The sequence below is a fragment of the Aricia agestis genome, chromosome 15, assembly GCF_905147365.1.
Source record: "Aricia agestis chromosome 15, ilAriAges1.1, whole genome shotgun sequence".
Taxonomy (NCBI): domain Eukaryota; kingdom Metazoa; phylum Arthropoda; class Insecta; order Lepidoptera; family Lycaenidae; genus Aricia; species Aricia agestis.
Window position 1 is genome coordinate 12,361,474 of NC_056420.1, and position 19,823 is coordinate 12,381,296.

Sequence of the window (19,823 nt, forward strand, 5' to 3'; positions counted from 1 at the left end):
GAACGCCGAGCGCAAACGACTCTACTAATGTCGATGTTATACATAAAGCAACATGAAATATTATACCAAAAACAAAAACATCCAACATCACGCGGTATTCCCAAGTGTTCATCAAAGTTCTTAGTTCATATAGTATCTTTATATTATTTATCCTAACCTAACTTATTGATTTTATTGAAATCCAAAAAAGCGTTTTGATTTCATTAAATTTCAACAAAACTTTATGCCAATATTCTGTTATACTCTAACAATGAATACCACTACTAAAGATTCTCAATAATGGCAAACATCTACCAACATCAAAGACAGTCGGAATCCACTACTAATTCTATCACCTTCCGATACCAACGAGACCTAACGAAGAGGTATCATTATTTTTTATTCCCCAGTCGTAACACGCATTTTATGTGCGGCCAGCAACGATATACCATACTATGGAAGAGTATATTTTGTTATGGAAATGGTTCCCGAAATGACCATCCTCTAACGAAAAAAGAGAGGTGTTATAAGTTTGTGTCTGCCCGTGGTATGGTAACATCCAAATTGAGAGTCTCTCAAGCAATTATAGGTTTTTATCATCAGCCAGCTCAGTGGTAGAAAATTTGGGTTTCCTATTTCATGAAGGTCATACGCAACATTGCATTCTGATTCCTGACACTTCAGAGTTTTGTATCATGCTTTTAATATATTTTATTAATTTTATATTATTTGTTGTACTTAGTTCGCTCCTGTAATTTTGTAGCCCTAGCTAAGTTTGTTGTCAGTAACTGGAGGCATATTTAAACGATCCAATGTATGATATCGTTATAATTGTACGCTGTTATTGTTAAGCATTGTGTATCATCCAACAAAAAATGCGTATTGAATTATGAATGCAGTCATGTATTCTATATTATTTAGAACAAGACTGCATTCATAACTCAACAAAAAAAAATTGAGGGTTAATACACAAATGCTTAACAACTTCCATATTGTATTGTATTGTATTTCGATGGCAGCCACAGTCGGTGATGGGCCCCGTTTATTTCGTTACCGGGACTGTATTAATAATTCATTGTACGATACAATTTGGTTTGAACCTTCATTTATTTGATACTAACTGTGCCCTGTGACTTCGTATAAGCAAAATAAACTACAGGCGCCTAGTAAATTTTTACGCCATAAAATTGCCTGAATTCTTCCCCATTATCCACGTCTATAAAGTTTTTTTTTTAATAAGGGGGCAAACGAGCAAACGGGTCACCTGATGGAAAGCAGCTACCGTCGCCCATGGACACTGAAGAGCTGCAGGTGCGTTGCCGGCCTTTTAAGAGGGAATACGCTCTCTTTTTTAAGGTTGGCAGGTCGTATAGGTCCGGAAATACTGCTGGTGACAGTTCTTTCCAGAGCTTTACAGTGCGTGGCAGAAAGTTACGCGAGAAACGCTGGAACGGTGGAAGACTGCCACTCATCAAGGTGATGAGGATGGTATATTATTTGCGTGGGACGATGGCGAAAAGTTGCAGGTGGTATGATTCCGAACAATTCCTCAAAGCACTCCCCGTGATTCAACCGATAGAGGATGCAGAGTGAAGCTACATCTCGGCGTAATTCCAAGGGGTCCAAGCTGTTTGAAACACTATGGTAGTCAACAATTCGAGCAGCCCTTCGTTGGATACGACCCAGAGGGAGCAGTTGGTATTTTGGCACCCCTGCCCAGAGATGAGAACAATATTCCATATGAGGCTGAACCTGCGCCTTGTAGAGTTGTAGGCGTTGGTCCGGACTGAAGTACCTACTCGCTCTGTTAAGAACACCAAGCTTCTTCGAGGCTAACTTGGCCTTACCCTCTAGATGATATCGAAACTGGACTTCGCTTGATATGTTAACACTTAACGCCAAGTATTTCAGTAACAGTAGACTTAAAGAAGTAGGATACCAATGTCTTGTATAGTATGAATATTTTACAATGTATACTTAGACATTGCATTGTATGATTAGAATAGTACAGAGAACTGATGCAGTGCGTCAGTTCCATGTAAACAATCCACAGTCTGTTCATTACCCTCCTCCGAATCATTTCTCTTGCAAATATAATATAGGGCACTGGTGTTTGCGCTGTAACATACGGGCGGCCTAAACGGACAAACAAACAAACAATGTAGGTAGACTATGTACAAATAGCTTATATGGAAGTTATGAGGCGTTTGTACATGCCAAGAGCATGAGATGCGTTCATGTCTGGTTAGGTGGAACAAAGCAGTGATTACCTATCTAAGAAAGATGATGTTAAGGAAAATTATATATTTTATTGTTTAAAGCCATTCCTGCGCGGAGGGTTGCCAGGCGTCCGGACAAAGCCGGACACAGTCAGGCTTTTTGCTTGCGTGTCCGGCCAAAATTAAAGGGAGTCCGGCTTTTGTAGAGCCTAGAATCTATAACTTTATATAAAAGTCCTACAAATTTTAGACGGTTGACGGACACCTAATGAGATATAAAATTATAGAGCTATTAAATGTTTAATTGTTTTAATAAAACAGAAAATCTGTACATGCTACCGAACGTATTGCTATACGTACTAAAAGTTTAAGATTCTAAGTACCTACTCGATAGCAAGGTTCCGGCTTTTTTGTACTAATGTCCGGCCAAGCTGACTGCTTTGTCCGGCTTTTCGGTCTAGCAACCTGGCAACCCTACCTGCTCCAGTCCCCGGCCCCGCTAGTTGTAAGAGGTTTCAATTCCAATGGCATATTATCACAATAGACATAACTACCAGTAGTTCGACTGCAAAGAAACGGACAGGTTTCAATATCTGTCAAATTCGTCGGGTTTCACTAGGATTAGGAACGGAATGTGCCTCGCGCTGGCTGATATAATTTATTTTTAAATATTTAAAATAAAGATTTCAAAATTGCATTCTGACAATTTTAATCGCATGTGCCAAAACACAACAATACGACCAAAGAGGAACACGTCCAGCGAATATGTCATAGTTTTAAATTCGTAGGTAACAAGTTAACAACCTTAGCGACGATTTTCGTCATAATACGTCAAATTTAAAAATTTCAACATCAGTAATTCTAAATCGGCATAAACTATAATTCTGTCTACTCTGATATTATGAAAGACTTGGACACTTTTCAACACTCATCATATATTACAATTACCATGGGCGTACCGAGGGGGGGGGCAGACGCCCCCCCCCCATGGATCATGTTGACGTCCCTACTAAGTATATTATCTAGTACTTTTATGTATAAAAATTAAGAAAACTATTTTTTGCCATTTGTTTGCAATACAATATTTTTACAACTAAAAATTAGTAAGTAATTTTTTATTCTTTATAAATACCTTGCTTATGAAAAATCTGATTTGCCCCCCCCTGGCCCAGGACCTGGGTAATTTGCCCCCCCCCGGCACCAGGACCTGGGTAATTTGCCCCCCCCCCCTGGTCCAGAACCTGGGTACGCCCATCGGTATTACTACAGAATATATTATATTAGTAGGTATTACATACGAGATAACTACGGTTAGTGATCTTTAGCTTATGTTTTTTAAAAATGAATTAATTAATTTGGCAAAAAAGCTCAGATATACAACGTGTAACTAAACTAAGTGATAATACATAGGGTGTGTACCTATGTGTCCCTTGTATAGAGTTCCCTGTGAAAGTAGCAGCAATGGAAGTTTATTTTTTTTTAACTTTGTATGGATAAACTCCTGAAACACTGGGTAGATTGCCCATACAAATCACAAAAATTTGTCGCCCTTTCAGCGCTGCTACTTTTGCATTGAACAGGGACACAAACATACCCTAAAGTTCAAAAACACTTCGTTTTGTGACACCCTATATACTATAGAGTATAGATTTATCACAGACAATGTCATGAGGTGCTTTTTGCAGCATGTTATCAATTTTTCTGAATAAAAACACCTCCATCGTGGGTATGGCAGATACAATAGATTTTCATAAAATTATATCATTTCAAAAGTGAAAAAAATTTTTGGTCTTTCAGCGCTGCCACTTTCACAGTGAACTCTCTACAAGGAACACATACACACCCTAAAGCATTAACACTTATTTTTGTTACACCCTGTATACTTGCAACAGTGAAATAATACATACTTTTGGTTACTATATACCTTTTTTTTTTTTTTTTTTTTTACTATATACCTGCCATTGTAAGATAATACTTGACGTCATTTGGCACAATTAGTTAGATAATGAGGTCGGTGTAATCAGGTAACCACACCAATTACAGACCTGACGACTCCCACCGGGATCGTTATTACCTGCTAATAGACAACACATGATTCGGAAACTAAATATTGATGGGCAAGAGTAGATTCAACTCGAATAAACATGTTCTTGCACTATCTTCACTATATTTACTAGTAAATATTAACAAAAGACTCCGGTTTTTATTATAAAAAAGTAGCAATATATTTAAAAACTATAACTCAATAGTAAAAAATACAACGTTAAAAGAAATCATTTCAATTTTACTTAGCCGTCTAGCCTCTAAGAGGATACATTCAAGCATATAATATACGTGCTTAAAGGCACAATCGTTATCATTTTTTTTTTGCTTTTGCCGTAGTCGAGTAAAAATCAAGCTTCAGAGCCTAGTTTAAAAATATAAATTGAGACAGAGTTTTTAAACTAATTTATTTTACTTAATTTGTTTTCGGACAGAGTATAAAATCGGGCATTGTTAGGATAAAGATCTTAGAATCTTCATCAGTCCCCTGTGTGATTTAAGTATAGATAGAGTTGAAGCCGGCCGCAGTTTTGTTCGCAAAGTTAAATTACTTTTAAAACAGCTGTTAGGTGAACTGTGAAATGTAGTTTTACAGAAATCGCTACATTCATTCTATTACTTTGTAAGTTTAGAGGGAATTTGTTGGAGTTTTTTGCTTTGAAATGCGGTCGCTTTTAGCGGTGCTTCCATTGTTCCAGAAAGTTCTACATCAAAGAGTTTACATTATGTATCCTTACTATGTTTGGAACCTTTTTAACCAAGTGCTAAAAGAGGATCATGTTTTTCGAGTTAATATGAAGGTGTATTTTTGGGACGCTCTATAACTTAGGTGCTCGTCAAATTCGATTTTTAGGAGTATCCTTAGATTTATCTCAATTATGGGATGTCTAATATTTCTTCATAATTTGTTTAATATTCTAAGATACACACTAAAATTATCCATATCATACTTCTTATTTTTATTATTTTTATTTTTTTTACAATTTTTATTTTTTACATTTTTATTTTTTATATATTTTATTTTATAATATTATAAATGCGAAAGTGTGTATGTCTGTCTGTCTATCTGTCTATCCGTCTGTCTGTCTTCACGCCCAAACCTCGGAACCGATTTTGCTGAAATTAAGCATGGAGATACTTTGAGTCCCGGGAAAGGACATAGGATACTGTTTAGCCCGGAAAAATGTACGGTTTCATCTCGATAAACCACTTTAGGCGCAACGGAGTTGCGGGCGTCATCTAGTAATAGTAATAGTACATTTAACTTGACAAACGTGTAATTACAATATTTTTGTAAAGTTTAAATTTATTCAGCCTGAATAGAACTTATTAGCAACGACGTAATAATCTAGAGTTGCTATTTTTATTTGTGCTTCAAATAATAGCAATATTTTATCTGGGAAATTGCCGTAACTTTTTTTATTAATGCCTAAAAAGCAATGAACTCATTTCTCAAATTGTAATCATAATAGTTTTACGCCCGTTACTCATGTTGACTCATGAGTCATGAGTCATACAGTTACTAACCAATTTAATTTGTATTATCATTAGTTTGTTGCTTCATGTAGACTATGGTATTTAGCTAATCGCATCCTTACTATACATTCTTTAATGATAATAATAATAGAACAAAAATACAAATTTTTACTAAGATTTTTTTTATCTGAGATGTCTTTCCTGGGATATCGTCTTAGATTTTCCTATAATTTTTTCTCGCAGATATTTCTGATTAGCCTGGGCATCGCTAATCTAGTTATTATCAAACCATTCTTATCAAGACCGTTGTTTGTTTATACTTTTCTAAGCATCAATGTCACTCTATCATTAGACTTTGATAACAAACCACGTCTGCATACTGCATTCAAGCGTGCAACATACGAGTGTATCTCTCTCTTTTTCTCGCATAGCAACAACCTACATCTGTCTCTTTCGCCATTGACTGACCAGCCGTTCTCGCCAATGTTTCCTTAGTTTATTTTTGGGAACCGACACAACACATACGTATTTATAACAAAATGTGTAAATAGTTTATTTCGTAGTAAAATGAGTTTATTGTAGAGTTCTGCGCCTGCGCATGTTTTTCACGTAGAATTGAGGTTAAGTGTATTCGTTGAAAGTTTTTTTTTTGTGATAAAGTGAAAATGAGTACCGATATCAATTTGGACGATATTTTGCAAAAGTTAGGGCCCTTCGGAAGGTACAATATAGTGAACTATGCCCTGCTTCTGTTCCCCATATACCTGGCGGGCATGTACGGATCAGTTTTCGTCTTTGAAGCCCCTGATATTAGTTATAGGTGAGTTATTTTGAGTTTATGTACCTTACTTGAAGACACCAGTGGATGGGGTAAGTATAAATTTGAAAACTGTCTTTTTCGCATAAATGGAGGCTTTAAGACCGGAAAAAATATAATATGGATTCTATGTTTAGCTAGAGCTAAACATAGAATCCACATTAGCCAGATGATGAAATAGTGAAGTTAGGTTTGTTTAAATTATCTCTATATTAATACGTGAGAGAAAAACTTTGTAACCCTTTTTACAAAAAATGGGGAAACGTAGGTGCATGAAATTTCGCACAGTTATAGTTTATATGGTGAAGGAGTGCATCGAGCTAATTTTATTTTAAAATTATGCTTTTATCATATTATATATTTTTAACAAATAAAACATTACACACACTATGACACTACTACTAGGAAAAATACGAATTATACTCTTTAATTTATGGTTGAAGTCTGTTGACAACAAGTTGACAAATTTAAAATGGATTATTGTTTTTGTTATTTAATTTTAGATACCTACTATTAGACAATGCTTAAACGGCCAGTCTGAGATCAGCTGAGTCCCAGAGAAAAGAATTGAAAAAACTATGATGAAGTCAATATTTTTTACAAGATATAGGTAGTAGTCCTAATGTCGTTGCAAGTAAGGTCGAATTTCGACGATTGGGCGATCTCTAGTAACGGGAAAACTACGAATAATAAAAACTAATTATTATTTGTAGGAGAAAAATGAATAATTGATTATGTTGTAAAATATCAGTACCTGGTTGATTTGATGTCTTCATTTTTCGGTGAATTTCTAGAAAACCTGTTTCGTAATGTTATCGTATATCAAATGGATTATTTATGGGTACTATAACGTATCAATAAATATTTCAAGCCCAAAAGTAATTTTAGATCTAACTAAATATTGACCAAACCAAGCCAAATATTTGCTTATAATTTGTCTCGAATAGTAAACAGTCTCTAGTCTCTACCTTGTCTCTATCACATAATTTTCAAAAAATATTTTGAAAATCGATGCTATAAGTTGAAGCTTCTTTCTATCTTCTATCATGTACAGCTTTATCTCCGTACAATACACGACAAGACGCAGAAAAATTCAGCCCTTTTTCGTTTTTATTTTCAGTGTAATAATATCGAAAAATGTTACAACGAACGAAGTGTCCTTATCACTCAATATAAACTTAGTTAAAAGTCGGCAGTTATTTACTAAGGGGCTATTTCACCACTTCCTGATAAGGCTATCCACTAATTAACTAGACATATCAAGTATGGAGAATCTGTCAAAAAAGTTGTCTAATATTAGGCACTTTATCAGAAAGTGGTGAAACAGACCCTAAGTATAATAAATTTATAATGTCGAGTAGCCTATTGTTTTACATCAATGCCGCTAATTCCTTTTATAATTAAGCAAATTGTAGAGCAAGATCTCCTACTTTCTTTCTCTTTCATTCTTATAATAAAATACGTAGTAATATTATTAGAAGCGAAAGTGTGTTTGTTTGTGTGTGGCCGGTTTCATTGAAACCAGGCCAGCTACGCAGGAGTAATTTTATAGTGCCCAAGTGTGCGCGCAGTACACAAGAGCACTCTCTATTCCTTTACTCTCATAATCCAGTGGGACGGAAGACCGACACGACCGGCAAGAGATCAGGCGCAGGACCGACTTTTTACATGCCCATCCGACGCATGGATCATCTAATACTTGTCAGACAATCAGGTGATCAGCCTGCATCGTCCTAACCAAACTTGGAAATAGCACGTTTCCAACGCGGGAATCGAACCCACGACCTCCGAGTCAAGAGCCGCGCTCTATGCCACTAGACCACGGAGGCGTTAAATTTTGTATGGAGATACTTATGAAGAGGATACTTTTTATCCCGGGAAAATGTGCGGTTCCCGCGCGATAAATGAATTTTGGCGCAATGGAGTTGCGGGCGTCATCTAGTCTTATAAAGTCTATTGAAATGTAACATGAGCTTTGCGTTTATTATAGGACGCAATTTTATTGTTATAAAATTTTATTTGCATAAAATTGTCTAGGGATCGGGGGATCTTTTCCTCAAAAGATCTACAAGGTTGGTCTGAGGCAATTTTTTTGTAAAATGTATTAAACAAAGTTAAAACGTGTATTAAACTAATAAGAATACTTTAAAAAAATCTAACTTTTTTGGGTTAAACGTATAACTTTTTCAATTTTTAATTAAGGGTGAAAAGTTAAATAAACATATTTGTAGGCAAAACAATTTGCAATAAATTATGATTTTACAAATTTTTTGTAAAAACGTCGTATAGTTTCCGAGAAATCGCCAAAATAGTGTTGTCGTCCTTTTTTTAAGATGGCTATTCGGTCCTAAAATTGTAACATTTCAATGCTAAAATAGAGAGTAGAGGTGGACATAATATTATTCAATTGATTCCATCGTCATCGTCGAAAACAAAGGGGTAAAGTTTGACGCGTGTCCCTGTCTGATAATATTATAGCTCCAAAACGGAATAAACCTATTTTGATTTTTTTATAGCGGTCGTAATATTTATAATCATTCAGTATAATAATATTTGGGTCAATTTACACAAATATCCTTTTTACCTTATGTATTTTAAAATATTTTTCGTAACACATACTTACTAGTTTTGAGACTGGCCACACATCTTATATAATATAAAATTCTCGTGTCACAACTCACAATGTTTAAATTACCGTACTCCTCCGAAACGGCCTTACTGATTTTTACCAAATTTTATATGCATATTCAGTAGGTCTGAGAATCGGCTACTGGCTACTTTTTATATTGATAAGTACATTTTTTAAGAAAATAATTGTAAATTATTACAACTCGAGACTGACGGCAACCATTGTTTGTGCGACGGGATAGCGATGGACGTTGCCATGGTGACATACTTATTTAGTCACTTTTATAAAATAATATGGGCGAAATACTTTATAAGTATGGCAAAACAATGTTTGCCGGGACAGCTAGTAATATTATAACAGTAATATAGTTTTACGCATGGTGTATTATGTAACCAGTTGATGTTTGCAAAACTCGCAACCACAATATCACCCTAAGACTGGTTTTCTATTTCTAAAACATATTAATATTATGTAGGTTTATACACATAAAAATACTAGCTTTCGCCCGCGGCTTCGCCTACGTGGAATCTGAGAACGATATTATAATATCAGAAAAAAAAAATAACTTTTATATAAAATATAGCCTATATCAGTCAGTAATACACCAGCTTTCTATCGGTCTTAAAATTTTTGCAATCGGTCCAGTAGTTTCGGCGATTACCTCCTACAAATATAAAACAAACTTTACCTCTATTATATTATTAGTGTAAAACATTATACTAGAGGTAAATGTTTTACAAAATTAAATAGGAGTTTATGCGTGGTTTTCCTAGTCTTTAACTTTTCAAGGTTACTTTAAGCATAAATTAAAAACTTGTGCCACCTTATAGATAAGTTGTGTCGTCGGTACAAAATTACAAATTCTGTGCAAAAAAATATTTTAAAATTTTTACCCTGTAATTGTGTGATATCTACAAAATAAAAATTAAAAAATATTTAATCCAAAACATAAATCTTAAATGTTTAATATTATTGTCAGTATCAGGACTGTAAAGACGTAGTTACGTAAGCATAAAGATACAAAATTTTATACCCAATAAAATGTCCTCATTTCTATGATAGTCACTAGCCTCGGCCTCAACTCCTCTAGAGTCTAGAAAGATTTCTAATCTTTCTCTCTTTGTTGAAACAAATACTATTTATAGTTTTATAGCTAATCTAATCCTTTTAAACTTTGAGTACATGAGCGCGCTATACTTAACTCCTAAATTACAAAATTGACACATACGAAACTTTAGGTTCGTTCTTACAAACGTCGCAACCAAAATTTAGAACAGGAACTAACGTCGCACTAGCAACTAGGAATAAGTAAACAAAGACAGAATATAGTCAAGACGGAGCTCATCCCGGGAGCAAATGATCACGTAGATTGAAAGGCGTTGCACATTTGCACCAGCCGCGCCAGCCGCGCCAGATTTACATATATTTGCATCAGTCAGCTGTCATACGACACAACTTGGATTGCTAGATAGCGGAAATATAAGGAAATTGTGCATACTGGTATAAATGGTAAAAATGTCCCCTGCCAACAAGCTATGCTAAATAGTTATTACTTATTATATCTTATTGTCGATACTATCATCGATATCTTAAATTGTCTATAGTCTATACTCTATACTAATATAATTTCATATAATATTTCGTTTTTCGTGTTAATTTAAGTCATTAACACTAACAGGTCCCTGGAAATTTGATACCTAATTTAATCAAAACGATTAATAAATAAAGTAATTGTTAAATTGACATGTTATGGCTGATGAGTCACTTTCATGATTTAAATTTGTTTAAGACTGGAAATCATAATATATTTTATGTATGCTCTACGTAGAGTCAATCATACGGTCATTTAAAAAAATATTGTCCCAGGCACTACAGTATTTGAGGAGTGGTTACTTCGCCCTGAAAATACTGTATCATCCACTATTGTGGATGATACAGTATTTGTTTATTTATTTATAAAACTAGGCCTTTGCAGTTTGCATCTATTGATGCAAACTGCAAAGGCCTAGTTTTTTTTCTACACAGAGACACTAGAGTCTAGAACTCTAGACCGTAGCTAGAAAAGGTGAGTGCTTGGGGAATTGACATTCGCTAGACGTGATAATTTGATCAGCTTGGAATTTGCACATTATGTCCAGCCATCTAAGTTTTCACATGCGTTGTCTATTCCATGTATATCTATGGTCGAGTATCATATAATTTCGTGCAGTTCCCGTATGCATGCTGCTCACGCTACTTAGGCTAGCTTCTATTCCGTGTTTATAGAATATTCATGATTCAGAATGTTTTAGTGTATTTCTGTATAACGCCCACATAAAGCTGAGAAGTTTGGTAGATCCCAAACTTTACAAGTACCCGAGTATAGGTGTTTTGAGTCGTAGCTAAGGCTTTGACCATCTGTATCATTTTCGCGATCAGATCTCCGATCAGAGGCCGTAGCCAAAGTCCCTTTGGTTAAAAACGATGACGAAATTCGTTATCAAAATGTATGGGATTTGACATTAGTCTTCGAAAGCGAAATGTCATTTAGCGATGACTTATGTCAAACCGCATACATTTTGATAACGAATTTCGTCATCGTTTTTAACGAAAGATACTTTGTCTAAGATGCTACGCTACGGCGATCTGTAGCTCTACCATGAGTTTAAAGCTATAGTATTTATCGATACTCGATACCAACTACATAAATATATAGTCTTGTGTGTAATGTGTTGAGCCAGCGGACGGTCGCGCTCCACGTTATGCACACGCAGCAAATATTATTAAATATTAATTAATATTATTTTCGCGAATCGCGCGGCTGATTGCCGCTGCACGTCACCATGGCGCTCGTGGCGAATGAGTTGCTGGCGTTTACCCAGCACGCCATCGATACAATGAACGAGGTTAGCATAATGCAGATCTGCAAGTCCTCCTTCACCAGCGAGGAGATTTGCTAGGGGAAGCATTTGCTCTACGAGACGCTCTAGAGACGCCAGAGCGCGAATATGCCATCGCGACGGAGGGATGGAACAGAAAGAAGTGTGATATAATATCCTTGCTGAAGCAGACGGATCCGGATAAGGTGCCGGCTTTTGTGGCGAAAAAACTGCACAAACTGCCGCCCGTGGCGCTGGACCACGTCAACGTCGTCACCCTCTTAAAGGACATCAGATTCCTGAAAGAAGAGTTGGCCGAAGTTTGAGGTAGACTGCAGGCATCGGAGTCTACGATCAGCGATCAACGTAATGAATTATCACAATTAAAGAGTGGTAATTCAATATGTAGGTCACTTGATGCCGCGTTCGTCACTCGCCGACGTGGTGCTCAAGCGATCATGTTCAGCCCGTCAGCACTTTCAGACGGGACAACGAACGAGCACGTCATCGCCGCCGCCGCCGCTGCCCCCGCCACCCGCGCCCCGCCTGCAACGGAGCCGCGGCCGAACTACGCAAGTGTAGCCGCTTGCCGCGTTCCAAAAACAAAGGGAAAAAGGAGGCCCCTGCAAAGGAGTGTCCTTCCTCCGAAAAGGGCCGAAAGTGCGATGATGACGGGTTTATAAGAGTGGAGATGAAGAAGAAGAAACCCGTCGTCCGCAACCATCGCGGCACCGCACCCGAAGGACCCGAGCAGCTGTTGCGGCGTGAGACTCCCGCGATGCCGCTGTACGTGTCCAGGCTGCACTGGTCCACGACGGTCGAGCAGGTCGTGGACTACATCAGGAGCAAGACTCACTTCGTCTTGAGGGTCGAGCGCTTGGAGTCCCGCCACAAAGTGAATTTTAGCTCCTTTGTGGTGAGAGTCCCGACGCACCATCTACCGATCTTCGAGAAGGAGGAGTTCTGGCCGATTGGAGTCGTCTACAGGAGGTTCCGAGGACGACTTCCGAACACGTCGCGCCCCACGTCGCAGACAATACGTGTTTAGTGTTAGTGTTAGTTTTTAGTATAATTGTATGTATGTTAGTCTATAAGGTATTTATAATACGGACCAAGATGCCTGAGTTAAATAAATAAATAAATAAAATAAATAAATAAATAAATAGTATGGCGATTTTAGTTCCGCAAGTAACCGCTAGAGGCGCTGTAAAATTTGCCATACTAAAAATGTACGTAGTCGGTATCGAGTATCGATAAATACTATAGCTTTAAACTCATGGTTTTAGCTACTGATCGCGAAAATGATACAGATGTGGACATGTCGTTAATTTTTCTGCCCAAATGAGTAAGAATGTATTTAGTTGGAGTAGCAGTAAGTAACTTGGTAAAAGGCACTGACCGTATTTATCTTATGTCTATTGTTATATTTTTTTAACATTTGACAGTCAGAATTTAAAAATATAATACCAGATAATACGCAGTCAAAAATACACACTAATCACTTTTGACTCACGAACCAATAGAAAACTATTATCAAATCAAACATACTATTACGAGTACTTGTGTATAACTCTGTAGACTTTATGAAGACTCAATATTTTTTTATTTGTGTTAGGACTTAGAGAATTTACTACATGGGTATATCATTTTACTATTAGCTTAATTACCAAGTACTTACATACAGTACAATATAATAAAAAACCGGCCAAGTACGAGTTGGACTCGCTCATGAAGGGTTCCGCAGCAGCAATAAGGTTTATTTCTATGAAATTAAAAGGTTTTCGATTTATTTTTATATTTTAGTTGATTTAATGAAATTTAAATTAAGGTCTACTATTTATGACGTATAAAAAAACCACTTGCTAGATCTCATTCAAACCAATTTTCGTTGGTAGTTTTTATAGTACATCATATTTTTTTAATAATCATACCCCTACTTTAGAAGTCTAACTTCTAAAGTGGGGGGGGGGGGGGGCACACATTTTACCACTTTGGAAGAGTCTCTCTCCCAAACTATTCAGGTTAGAAAATTAGAAAATTATATATATAACCATAGATACCCGTTGTACCTATGGAAACCCCTAAATTTTTTAATAATCTTTCCATTTTTGTATCAAAATCTTAATTCGGTTTACAGACTACATCTACTTACCAAGTTTCAATAGTATTATAACTCTTATAGTTTCGGAGAAAAGTGGCTGTGACATACGGACGGACAGACAGACAGACAGACATGACGAATCTATAAGGGTTACGTTTTTTGCCATTTGGCTACGGAACCCTGAAAATGCTATAAATAATATCACTTATCTGAAATCAAGCTCATACTATAGTTTGTGCGTTCTAAGATGATATGGGTGACAGTTTTCATGTTCCTTGCTACGGGTTTTTTTACAAGAAAACAAAAAAAATCAAAATGTAATAAATTATATTCCAACTACAAAAACAAATGTTTCCTTTAATTGTAAATGAATAAAAATGAAAAGATGCTGAATGCTAACTTATTAATAAAAATTAAAAATATTAACTGTGAAATAGGAGTATAAAACAATTGTTACGAAAACATTTGAAAAATGTCATATGCATGAAACGGAACTTATGTCAATAGAGATTGACTATGTTGAATCGAAATCAAATCGATAAAACAGGGCGGCCATCTTTAATCGCCGGCACCACTGAAATGTCAGTACGAAATCGATAATTTCGATTGCAATTCCTTTACGAAGTGATTCGATATTTTTTAAACTATCGATTAATTTTAGTAAGGTAACATCCCTACTATTGTCAATTATAATGTGTCACGCATATCATCATAAAACGCACAAACTATAGTATGAAAATAATTTACTATTCAATTATTATACTGTGCTATTACCATAGATTTATTTATATACTGTCGTAGCTATTACTCAGCAAAAAGTGAAAGGTCAAGGTGACGTATAGGCTGGCTAATTACTCTCTCACTCAAAAAAATACACCTCTCTCTTTCTCCCACAAGGCAACTTCTTTCGATCAACCGGTTTCGATGTTTCCTTACTTTGGCTCTAGGAGCCGAGAGAGCCGATTAAGCAAACACGTTTTATTTTTGTATCATAACTCATAAGGCGCTTTGCAGACGAGGGGGCGGGGCGGGCCGGTCAATTTCGCTGCGTACGCCCGCCAATGTCTGCGGCTGCCCGCGCCGCGTACATAAAGCACAGTGCACACGCCGCGCCGTCTGTGTTACTGCATGTAAACTAGTTTGTGTGATCCGCGGCGCGGTGGGCAGCCGCGGACGCGCGCCGCCAGTGTCCGCCGGGCACCTGCGGCGCGGTCTTTTTGCCCGCCGTGTGCGTTGGTAATATAGGATTTCCTTTGTGCTATCGTTCGCGGCGAAATTGACCGGCCCGCCCTGCCCCGTCGTCTGCAAAGCGCCTAATGCTTAATTTTGTATTAGAATTTATCATTAACATAATATATTTTATCATTATCATTACAATAATTGTGTAATTAATTATTAATGAGATCTACTATAGTATAGCCTTCTTTATCCTATGAAATTCAAAGCAGCATTTTTTTTGACCCAGGAATCGAACCTTCGACCGAGTCGTGAGCAAAGCTATACCAGTAGACAAAATGACAACCCCAATTATAGACAAAATGACGAGCTAAACGTTTATAACATAACCTTCTCCTTTTTGGAAGTCGGTTAAAAAGTGGAAGTTTTTATGACACCCAGTACCCCAGCTGTAGCACAGGTGCACAACCGTATTTCCGTGTAACAAAACTTAGTGATAAGTACCTAACACTTTAGGGTGTGTATCTCTGCTCTTGTATAAAATTCACTGTGAAAGTAGCAGCGCTGAAAGAGTTTTTTTTTAACTTTTGTATGAGAAAATCTATGACGCTGGAGCAAGATACAAAAGACAAAAAAAATTACCCATACCCCATACACACCCTAAAGCGTTATCATTAAGTTTGGTTACACCCTGCATTATAAGAGTTTAACATTTTACTGTACGAAAAATCCTGAATGAAACCATTGTAGACAAAAGTTTACGAGGTTATGTTAAAAAAATAATTGTAGGTACAATATGATGGATATGGAGGGAATGCCGTATGTTAAAAAAAATAATGTGATACAATAAAATGTTCAACTTTTGAAGCCCTTTCATATTGTCTCAAAGTGCTAAATAGAGACGATGTGCCCCTCCATCATTACAAATTCTCACAATTAATTTGACTCGTTTCGCCGGTTGGTCTGTGAGACGTTTGAGCCGAATGATATAGCAATTTCTATAGCAGGCAATCATCGGCTGCAGGTCGTTGAGCAAATCAAATGGCGGTGAATTTGTGTGCCCCAGCAAAGCCTCTATGCCTCTGCCGAAGTTTAACAGGAAACGGAAATCACGGAAGTGCACTGACCATTGCGTGACATGAGTATTTGATTGTTACTTGAGACTGAAACTAGTGTTTTTGTCTATATTATTAAAACTAGCGACCCGCCCCGGCGTCGCACGGGTATAAAATAGTATAGCCACTGAATAAATGATTAGAATCGATAGCCTATGATCCTTCACGTGGTCTACTTATTATTATCTGTGCCAAATAACATAAAAATTGCTCCAGTAGTTCGCGAGATAAGCCCTTTCAAATAATTTCCCCCGTTTTTTCCACATTCTCCTATTAGTCTTAGCGTGATAAAATATAGCCTATAGCCTTCGTCAATAAATAGGCTATCTAACACTAAAATAATCATCAAAATCCGTTGCGTAGTTTTAAAGATTAAAGGGAACAAAGGGACATGAGGGATAAAAGCGACTTTTTATAATAAGTATAGATTTAACGAGACAACCCTATATTACTACTTACAACCTTATAATTATACTACTAGACCCTTTATTAACGAGATTCATAGAAAAGTTATTTAGTGTCAAGTAAGTAGTCCCAAAAATGCGTAAACTTAATTATCTTATTTGCCCTAGTGCGTTTTCATCGAAGCCGTGTTGCGATGTGCTTTGAGAAGAATTCGATTTTTAGTTACCTAGAGAATTAGAATATACGAGCTTTTGCCCGCGGCTTCGCTCGCGTCAAGAAGTATTATTATATACAAACTTTCATCCCCTATTTTAACCCCTTGGAGGTGAAATTGATCAAAATCCTTTCTTAGAGGATGCCAAATTTCAAATTATGCCAAATTTCAGCCCGATCCGTCCAGTGGTTTGGGCTGTGCGTTGAGAGATCACCATGTCAGTCAGTCACCTTTGAGTTTTATATATATAGTTAATTTTCTTGTAGTAAGCCCAGCGATTCTATCCTAAAGTAGTGTTTTTAACACGCTTTTTTAATACATTTTTTTTAAATATTTTACCAAATTATTTTGCTCTGTCATTGGCTCTTAATACACGGTACGCAAAGTTTCGAATTAATTAGTCTACTGGAGATAAGTAAAATTGTGCTCAAAGATTTCGTTACATACATACATAGAGCCCTTGCTTATAAAACGCATTCCTTGTATCGTAGCTCTCGAGGGCCTAGCTAGACAAGTGGCACGCGATTATCATAAACGCCACAAAATGTATGGGATTTGACATTAGTATTCGCTAGCGAAGCGATGAATTATGTCAAATCGCATACATTTTGTTGGCGTTTACGTTAATCGCTTGCCACTTGTCTAGGGGGGCTGGAAACGCAGCCTAATCAGCCACATTCCGCACGACGCAATGTACATCCAGTTGATCCAAATGCACCGAATTTCATGGTAAGGGCAGGTCTTGTCCTGCGATCGAGAGCACTAATCTAGCAGCCGTCTTCAATTTGCGCCAAGCTTGACGAATCACACAACCTCCTCGTTTGCACACGTCCGTCACTGTGTGCTGGATTCAAGGAGATGTGTTGTGAATTTCAATCGTCCTCACTAATAATATAAATTTGCGAAAGTGTGTCTGTATGTTGGCTTTTCAGATCTGATTAATATGGGTATAAAAATACTTTGAGAGACTGGGAAGGACACAGGATAATTTTTGTTGCCAAAAATGTACGATTTCTGTGCTATAAATTTTAAGCGGGCATAAATATCATAATGCTGAAGAGTTTGTTTGAATGTCACATTATAGAGTAATACGTGGGAGAGCCATGCTTCGGCACGAATGGGCCGGCTCGACCGGAGGAATACCACGTTCTCACAGAAAGCCGGCGTGAAACAGCGCTTGCGCTGTGTTTCGCCGAGTGAGTGAGTTTACCGGAGGCCCAATCCCCTACCCTATTCCTTTCCCTACCCTCCCCTATTCCCTTCACTTTCCCCCCCCCCCCCCCCACTATTACCCTATTCCCTCTTAAAAGGCCGGCAACGCACTTGCAGCTCTTCTGATGCTGCGAGTGTCCATGGGCGACGAAAGTTGCTTTCCATCAGGTGACCCGTTTGCTCGTTAGCCCCCTTATTTCATAAAAAAAAAAGAGTAGACAACGGGGAAGGGGCTCCTTTTTTATGGGAACATGTACAAGCAAAATTCCTTTCGAGCAAAATGTTGAGTTCAATATACACCTATCTAAGGCTGCGTTCCCACCAGGGATGTGTTGCGAGGCATGTGTTTTTAAGACCCAATAACATCGCCGCGTTGAGCGATGTCACGGTAAGCTCACGTCAATAAAGCGATGCTATTGGTTCTCAAAAACACATTCCTCGCAACACATCTCTGGTGGAAACGCAGCCTTAGATAGGTGTATATTGAACTCAACATTTTGCTCGGAAGGAATTAAGCTAGAAGAACTCGTTCAAGTTTGAATTAAAATTAAACTGGTCTCACTCATAATCTTTATGATATCTCGTAAACTTTGCTGAAGATAATGATATCTGACTGATAACACGTATAATTAATGAGGATGAGGGATTACCAGGTCAACCTGACGATTAATATTAGTCGGTCGCCATGATTGATCGCACCACGACAGCTGGAGCTGATGGCCGATCTGTTGCTGTCTTGAGGTGTGTGCACTGTGTACCATTGAGTTACGGAAGGATAGGGTGTGACGTGCTTTAAAATGGCTCCAGTTAGAATGCCCTACGTCGCCAAAGTTACAGACAGATATAGATCTTATCAAAAAAGTTGCCTATAATATATTAAACTAGCTGTTCCGGAAAACGTTGTTTTGCCATAAAATGATTTTCTCTGTTTTCTTGCTTTTCTCTTGAAGTTTTTTCTGATATATTTTTTTCTATAGACCTCACGGAGCCCGAGACCTTTCCTACGAATGCAAAACCGAGGAAATCGGTTCGTGCGTTCTGGAGTTATAGCGTCAGGAAGGAAAACCCGACTTATTTTTATATATTAGATTACGCCATCTGGCATAGCAGATGTTCAACAGTTATTAATTTGCATATAGAACTAATAAGTATAAACAACTAGATGATGCCCGCAACTCCGTTGCGCCAAAATTAGTTTATCGCGCGGGAACCGTACATTTTTTCGGGATAAAAAGTATCCTATTTCCTATGTCCGTATCCTATGTATAAAGGACAGGGAAAGGTCCCGGGATTCGAAGTATCTCCATGCCAAATTTCAGCAAAATCGGTTCAGCGGTTTGAGCATGAAGAGGTTACAGACAGACAGACAGACACACTTTCGCATTTATAATATTATTATGGATTTGTTAGTCCCCACTTTAAAAAAATGTATTTCATTGCATTATTTTCACAAAACACCTTTTACCACAGCTTACTAAATAGTTATTGCTGTCAGCTGTGTGCATTGTTTTAATTTTTTATGCCATTGTTGAAAATTGTTGCGATTCTTATTCCTGGATATTAAAGTAATATTGTACGA

General features: G+C 37.3%; 1 protein-coding gene across 2 annotated transcripts in view; it reads left to right on the plus strand.

Moving 5' to 3' along the window:
- Positions 1 to 6,087: 6,087 nt before the first annotated feature.
- LOC121734066 (organic cation transporter protein-like) overlaps positions 6,088 to 19,823 on the plus strand; it is a 30,389-nt gene continuing 16,653 nt past the window's right edge. For both annotated transcript variants that reach the window (XM_042124479.1, XM_042124478.1), the window contains exon 1: positions 6,088 to 6,537. In XM_042124479.1, the coding sequence (XP_041980413.1) occupies positions 6,383 to 6,537 (155 nt within the window). In that variant the 5' untranslated portion in view covers positions 6,088 to 6,382. The remainder of the gene's footprint in view (positions 6,538 to 19,823) is intronic.